This window comes from Carassius gibelio, chromosome A7 (assembly GCF_023724105.1).
Source record: "Carassius gibelio isolate Cgi1373 ecotype wild population from Czech Republic chromosome A7, carGib1.2-hapl.c, whole genome shotgun sequence".
In the NCBI taxonomy this organism is placed as follows: domain Eukaryota; kingdom Metazoa; phylum Chordata; class Actinopteri; order Cypriniformes; family Cyprinidae; genus Carassius; species Carassius gibelio.
The window spans coordinates 32,938,627-32,946,855 of record NC_068377.1 but is presented as its reverse complement, the minus strand read 5'-3'; the positions used below and the strand labels follow the sequence as shown (position 1 = coordinate 32,946,855).

At 33.7% G+C, this 8,229-nt stretch overlaps 1 protein-coding gene and 1 pseudogene across 1 annotated transcript; both read right to left on the bottom strand.

Moving 5' to 3' along the window:
• Nucleotides 1-2,118, bottom strand: LOC128017307 (uncharacterized). The gene is made up of 5 exons (XM_052602628.1): nucleotides 2,065-2,118; nucleotides 1,522-1,878; nucleotides 1,334-1,381; nucleotides 998-1,222; nucleotides 1-86 (listed from the first exon to the last, which is right to left on the bottom strand). Exons 1-5 carry the CDS (start codon nucleotides 2,105-2,107, stop codon nucleotides 1-3), a joined length of 759 nt encoding a protein of 252 aa, XP_052458588.1. The 5' UTR covers nucleotides 2,108-2,118.
• A 3,361-nt stretch (nucleotides 2,119-5,479) lies between these two features.
• LOC128017529 (uncharacterized) lies at nucleotides 5,480-6,963 on the bottom strand (annotated as a pseudogene).
• Between the last annotated feature and the right edge of the window lie 1,266 nt (nucleotides 6,964-8,229).

The window sequence follows — 8,229 nt, the reverse complement described above, 5'->3', positions numbered from 1 at the left end:
CTATCTAGTAGCAGAATACACAACATCTGTATCCTCTGTATTTCTGGCTGTTCTCTTGGATTCGTGTTTTGAGAACTGTAGAGCAGAAGAAAACCAGATTAGCAAAACAATGAAGAAACAATAATTTTGTGTATATATTGGTCTTAGCATTCAGATACATTCTCTGGTGTTAAAATATTAAATTCATTGCTAATGTGTTGGGACAGCTGGGAAATAGTCAGGACATTTGGATTTATTTATTTTAATTTTATTCAATTTAATTAAATTTTTCTTGCTGTACCCTACGTGCAAGATACTGTATACCCAAGCAAACTTCATTATATATAATATATTATTATTATTATTATTATTATTGGTGTGCCTTGTTTTTACTTCTATTAATTAACCATATTAAATTTCCCTACAACAGAGCATTGTTCTGCTCAAGAGTTGTATTCTCACAAAATTATTTCAACCCTGTTGTCTTTTTTAAAGACATGGTTAGAGCTAAACAGATAAAGCCCCCTCAGGCTGTATGCAAAACAATCTTACTATATTTAACATACTATACTTGAAGAAGGTTTTAGATGTAAAAGTAATATTTAAAAACTGATATTAGAAAAAAAATATGTATGGTTTATAACTATTCTCATCTAAACTCGTTTGAATAGCAGAGATTTGCATATTAAAATATTTTTGTACACTGGTCAGCCTTGTCTTTAATTTCAATTTTACAATATTTTTTTATTTTTCCCAATACATACTATACATATTGCAGATTTTAGAGGACTAAAAGTAAAAGTAAAAAAATAAAATAATACTTTTTGTTTATGGATTCGAATTTACTTTTTGCACATTAAGAGAATGGATATTTTTATTTTAATGACGTTACCTCATGAAGTTGTATTTCATGGTGATCAGCATCTGCGGCAACAGAAACAGACACACACACAAAAAATAGGTTTAGCTTTTTTATTTCCAATTATATCACTGCAAAGTTATTTAAACAAATGATATCCATACAGCGATGTAAGTAAATCTTCTGAATGAATAGATGCCCTGTTACCTTTTTCCCGTGTGTTTCTCTCCTGTATCTTAATAATGAGCGTTGTGAGCGGAATGATGATGAGTATAACAATAATACCACCAAAAATAAAGGTCAGGTTATAAAAGATGTTTTCAGAACAGTCTCTTGTAGAAATCGGGCTCCTCTTGAGATCTGTTAAATTTAGATCACATTTCACTTTAACAAACCAACATTCAGAAAATAATTTAAATAACTTTTGTGTAGTTCCTCAGAAGCATTATTTTATTTGAATGTTATGAGTGTTAAAGAGAGTCAGATAATAAACACCTTTATTTGTTATTTCTGTTTCATTTTGCAGTGGTGTAACACTCCTCTCTGCACAATAAAAGTCAAGAGTCATTTAGCATATTAAAACCTATCCACATGTATTTTGTATCATGTTTTTTTATATATATTTTGTTGCTGAAAATTCAAAAAATTCCTCTACAAGAGTGTTACTGATAAGGACAGATTACCTTTGATGTATAGATTTGTTCCATCACCAAATGTCATCACCCAGTTCTCCCAACCACAGAAGTACAGACCAGAATCAGAAACATCCACATTCAAAATGATCAGGGAGGTGTTTTTGATATCCAGAGTCATCAGAATATGATCTTGTTGAAAATCATTTAAATAATTAGCATGTAGTTCCTTAAACTCGTAGGTTATCATCATGTATACAATGGCAATAGGTACAGAATTGTTTGTTTGCTTGAACCAGTGCGTGTTCTTTCCCGTCCCTGAGGTGTGCTGACACCAAATAGTGACATTCTCTCCTGGTTGAGCTGACAAATTGACTATCTGAGATGATTTAACAGCTGTAAACGAGCCTAAAACAAAAAGAGGAATAAAAATGTTTTAATATTTATATTTTAAACTCTGATAACATACAATAAAATGCTCCCCCAAATAGTAAACCATATAGAACTATCTCATACCTAATATTTACTAGATTTTTGAACTAATTATTCATTAATCTTGTATAATTGGAGTAATTATAGTCTAATAATGCTTACCCATGCCACAGATCATCAGCACTGAAATTATTAAACCAACCATTGCTGCACTGAAACAGAGAGGAAATTAAGATGAGGAATCAATGTGCTTTTTTTATGTGAGGGGGTGTGGCTTATGCTTACATCAAACTATGACAAACCTGTCAATCAGCAGACGAGTCCATGGCTACTATTTCCAGTTTAAAATAAGAAGTATAATTGTTGATCAGATATTAATAAGGATGTGATGATTTTTTACTGCTTTAGCACCCCATCGTTTCTCCATAGTTCTTTATAAAATAAATTGATCCAAAGCAGGTGTACAAAGAACTTAAACGCATGTTTGACTTTATTGTATCTTTGAACATGACTTTTATTTTTGACTTCTGAATTCTATTATTTACAGACATTTTACCTGGCCCACAAAATATTAAACTTGATTTTACCCTGATTTTAATTTTATGAAGGCTCAAGCACTAAGCAGATCTACTATTGGTTATGATCAAGAAAAAAACTTTAAATGTTATTATATAACACTTCAGTCTGTGACTGATGAAAACTGTTATCTTTTTTTTTTTTTTTTTTTTTGCTGAACTGCTCCATGACCAGGTGATCTTTTGTGAAATTGTTGAAATAATTTGGCTCAATCTTCTGAAGACTTTCGGTGTATAACATGTGCACAATAGTAATGGGTACAGCACGGTCTGATTGTTTGAACCAGTACAGATTTACATTTATTAATTTAGCTGACGCTTCTATCCAAAGTGACTTACAATTGCTAAATATGTCAGAGGTTGCACACCTCTGGAGCAACTAGGGGTTAAGTGTCTTGCTCAGGGACACATTGGTGTCTCACAGTGGATTTGAACCCAGGTTTCTCACACCAAAGGCATGTGTCTTATCCACTGCGCCAACACCACCCAGATATCCAGAAACATGGATATTGTGTGGACACCACATAATGCCTGTCTGTCCTGGATGAGTCTGTGTACTTGCTGATAAAAACATAACTCTGAGAAAACCTGAAACCCATTAAACAAAAACTAAAACAATAGGACACCAAAAACAATATCATTAAATTTCTCCAGTGTCTCCACATTTCAGTAACACCTCATTTTAAATTTTAAAAATATTTCTTATAATAGGTACTAATTATGATAATGATGGTACTTATTAAATGTGTTGTGTAGTAGACTGCTGTTTTACATTTTGAAGGGCACAAGGAGCTTATAAGGAGCTTATAATATTTATGTAGACATACGAGTGGACATCTACAATATGTGCTTGGCCATCTGTTGTATTTTCAGCTCATTATTGTAATCTTTTTTTTTTAAATCTAAATTACATTTTTACATATTTGTTTTAGATAAACCTACGGTGTATTTTCTAAAATAGGTTTCACATCTGCTGGACTATATATTTGATGTTATACATAGTGATTTGCACTGGAACTATCGAAAGTCTCTACATAGGCTTTTTAATGCACTTCAAATAAGTCAAATAAGTATGAAGTACATGTTTATTTTTTACACTGTATAAAATCCTTCTCATATGCAGTTTAGAGTTAAAATACATAATCAGCAAATTTGAGTAATTACCGTCCCTCACTACAGCCCTCTAGTGGTTTACAAAATCATAGCCAGCACCCTTCTTTCTTCTTCAAAAACACATGGCTGGATGGTGGGTGGGCCTAGATTAGGGAGTGATGACATGAAGTCTTTAAATAACAAATGCTATAATGCTTTTAAAATATGTGCAGAATGTTTGCACCACTAAAGGACCAACATTTACCATAACAGACACACTGTTGATAGCTAACAGATGTGTGGCTAATGGTTAAAAATGGGCGGTCTAAAGCTATTTGATGTATTATGAGTTATTTACACTGTTAAAGAGTTGGATTGGTTAGTGGGCCTGGATTAGGGAGTGACGACATGAAGTCTTTAAATCAGAAATGCTATTGTATAATGCTTCTAAAACTTGCCGAATGCTTTGCACCACTAGGACCAACATTTACCATTTCAGACACACTATTGATAGCAAACAGATGTGTGGCTAATTGTTAAAAATGGGCGGTAAAAAAGGGATCAACAAGAACAAGTAGTTAAAAAATATAAAAAGTAAAGTACATCTTTATTGCATGCATTAATTCAGGTTACTTTGGAACTGATCAGTTTAGCTGCAGTTTACCTGGCCATACTACAAAATCTAAAACCTCAGAGTCAGATTAAGTTTTCTCAGAAAGTGTCTTAACAAGTGAAAGTGACATGACATATAGCCAAGTATGGTGACCCATACTCAGAATTTTTGCTCTGCATTTAAAGTGCACACACACACACAGCAGTGAACACACACAAACCGTGAACACACACCCGGAGCAGTGGGCAGCTATTTATGCTATGGCGCCCGGGGAGCAGTTGGGGGTTCAGTGCAAATTCGTGGTATTGCCGGCCCAAGACTCAAACCAACAACCTTAGGGTTAGGATTCAAACTCTCTAACCATTAAGCCACGACTTCCCCAACAACAGGTAAACAATGCTAATTATATTGTTGAGCTGTTGACCAGATAGAGTTGATAGTGTCATCAAGACATAGGCCTATCAATAAGGTATATTGTGTGTGAGTTTCATTCAAAACTTCTGCCATCATTTATTGTTTTGATCAAAAAAAAAAAAAACTCTGTAACTACCCGCCAGTTGGAAGTAACACCAGATATGCAAGTTCACCAAAGAATGTCTGTCTCATGCCCAATCGATCGCAAAAAAATCGTGAAAATATTATATTTTTGTGTATGTTGCTTTCACAAATCAATAGTTGAATAATATAAGAAAAGGGCTGTCAGCAAATTAAAAGGCCTTTTATATACAATGTTTTTTTTTTCCCCCACCAATATATTTGAAACATCCAGGAATCATCCAGTGTTTGTAACTGCATGCTGTGGATATTAATAAAATCACTATACATAAAAAGACAAATGTTTTGATAAGACAATGGCATTCTTTTTATTAACTCTCATAACAGCAAAAATAACTAATAAACACATATAAGACAATATTATTTAATTGCAGACAATATCACAAAATTGTTATTTGATACTAAACCTCTGGCAGTGGAATTTACTGTACAACGTCCAATGTTCTGCTTCGAAGCTTAATTCCTCTGCTGCACCCTAAAACCAACACCGAAGTACTCTATACATAACTGCATATATTAAACAAAGAAATTCAGCAAAATAGTTTATTTAAAGTTTAACTCATTAACAGATTAATAAATTAATAAAATGTATGCATTTTTACATGTATGTTTTACTGCGAGTGCTCCAACTAAATCAAATTCTCTCAAACATATTTCAATGAATTCTAAAATCAGAATTCATCATTTTACAATAATTTATTTTTAAAGTTTAGATTTAATTTAATCTTCATCATAATCAGTGTCAGTAATGCTCTAAAAATCAACATTATACAATATGGTCATCGTTGAATATTCTTGATATGTAAATACCAGAAAATGTTTCTTGTTGTTTTTATATTCTCTTACATAGAAGGATAGCGATGATCCCCAGCCACAGGATATTTGTTGCTACCACTGGGACCTTTAGGTCAGTCCAGGTGGTCTCAGGTTCTAAGATTTAAAAAACATTCTAAATATTTAAACTGCAATTAAATTTGCTTTGCAATATGATTTGATCTATCATACTGTATGTATTTTTCTCACCCAGAATTTCAAGCCTACTTTCATTCCCAAACAGTATCTCCCCACACGTGGCCACAGCACAGTAGTAAGTCCCAGCATTGGTTAAACCGAGGTTCTTCTTGGGGAGATTTTAGATATGGGACTGTAAATGTGAATCTTTCTCACAGCTATTCTCATATTGATTGTTTATGTTTCCATGCTTATAAATGATTCCTGGAAGTGTATCTCCTGATTTATGTCTGAACCAGTAGACAGTAAATCAGTAGACAGGAAATCACACTGTGATTTCCAACACATTTGTCAGTGAGAAACTGAACAATGAAGATTCAGAGTCTGCTGGGTTAAACTCATTCTCATTTACTCAAGTACCTGAGTCCATTGCAGACAAAAACTGCTTAATATGTGATCCTGAAATAAGAGAACTATTACATTATTTGATATTCAGTGAATTATTATTTTTTTTTCCAGGAGATGCGATATGACTGCTTTATGCTAGGTTGTCTTACCTCTGTAGTTTAAAAACAAGCCACTAAAGTAATGAGATTATAGTCATGGGCACCGCAGTAATAGACTCCAGATGGCTTTGGAACTTTTATGGTTAGAGCAAAACTATTTCCTCTCTTTAGAACTGACAATCTTTTGTTGTTCTTGACGTATCCATAAAATGTTGGTGTTGAGGTTTCAGCATAGAGACTTAGGATGTATGTTGGAGCTTCTCCCAGAGATTACTTGAACCAGTAGTAGTGGTTTTCATGTTGCTGAGATATCAAGCACTCTAAAGTTATAGTTTCGCCTGCAGTGAAGGACTTCAGGACTTTGTTTTGAACTACAGCAGCAGATATGATGAAACCTGAGAGGGAAAGAGTACAAACAGTATCATCAGAACAGAATAACTGTTTCCAAAATATTATACACTAAGGTGAGAATTAACTTTGCAGAACAAATCTCTCTTCTATAGCAACGCACCTGTCCTTAAGGGTAGAAAAAAATATCAGACGTACTTTAAACATAGTTGAGGTCTTCTGTCCATTTGGCAACATCTTATGGAGTGTTTGTAAGGTGTGTGTGTGTGTGTGGGTGTGTGTGTGAAACGTTTGGGTTTAGGGGAGTCAAGACTTGTCTTTCTAATTTAGATGATGTGTGATTGGCTGTTGTCAATTTTCAGGCCTTCTTACCCAAGACGTATAGCATGTGATGAGGCTTATCTTTTGTTCTTGTGCTCATGTGAATCTGGTTCTGGTGTCTCCTAATATCAACTGGCAAATTCTAATTCTCGTGAACTCTCATTTTCAGTCGTATTTAAACTTTTATTTTCTGTATTTTCTTGCTACACAGTACTGTAAGTTCAGAATGAAATAAAAAAAAAAAATACAAATAAAAACAATTATACAGGTCCTGTGTTATTTGATCAACCTTATTTATAACCAGTCATTTTTTCAATAATATTATACTCACAAAATTAAGTTTATATATACTGTAGCATGTAGTCTAGAAATACAGAGAACGTTTAAATATTGTACAGAAGCTCAACCAGTAATGAGCTGTTCCAGATAATTAAGTCTCCAGTGGCTGTTGCACACACTTTGCATGCTTTTTGATGCCTAAACTATTATTTATCCTCAGAACGTTCACTCACATGAGGTCTAACAATAATATCCTGTAAAACATGTCAACTTATGAACTGGTGCCCCCTATGTGCAGTCATTGGAAAAACACAAGCTTAAAACACCTCCTTTCTGTCAAGCCACTACAGAGCAACTGTCATCCAGTGCTTTGATCTGTCAGTTTCCCCCAAAATATAAGAATCCCTCAAATTTATTTGAATGCAATAAAATAATACTATCAATAATACTATTTTAATGCAAATAAAAGCATATTTTGTAAACATTTTTGTAAAAATATCCTGTAGTTGTTCACTCAGTCTAATAACATATATCACTTTAGGTCAGGGGGTCCAGACCTGTTCCTGGAGGGCCACTGTCCTGCAGAGTTTAGCTCCAACCCTAATTAAACACACCTGAACAACAATAATGTTGTGTTTGAAATCACCCACCTTTAGCCTCATTCACTGTTTCCTACATTAGTGCACTAATAGTCTGGTTTAAGGAGGGAATGAAAACTTGTAAGCATATTCAGACACTGAGTTTGTCAGAAGGGGCTGCTGCTTTGCATAGTTTGTGCTTGCTGTTTAATAATCATTTGAAACTTAGCAAACTAACAGCTCCTATAGTAATGAAAAGATTTATATTGAATTATATCATGGAAACTAGCATAAACCTTAATTAAGCTATTTAAAAATCAATAAATAAATACATTTATACCTGTATGATATTACGCTGTGCCCACATTGGACAAGCCATTTGAATAATGGATGAATGGTTGACCCATCTGTGAGAAAGGAATTCAATCACAGTGTATCATGGATATTCTCGAGCAACTAAGTGTACATCAGCTGTACATTTGTTAATGTGGTGCATTATGGGATTGAAT

Coding starts and splice junctions, on each gene's coding strand:
- LOC128017307 (XM_052602628.1), bottom strand. CDS start 2,107: ATGGTTGGTTTAATAATTTCAGTGCTGATGATCTGTGGCATGG. Junction 1,223..1,333: donor AACAGAAATAACAAATAAAG/GTGTTTATTATC, acceptor GGTTTGTTAAAG/TGAAATGTGATCTAAATTTA. Junction 87..997: donor TTTACTTACATCGCTGTATG/GATATCATTTGT, acceptor TCTGGTTTTCTT/CTGCTCTACAGTTCTCAAAA.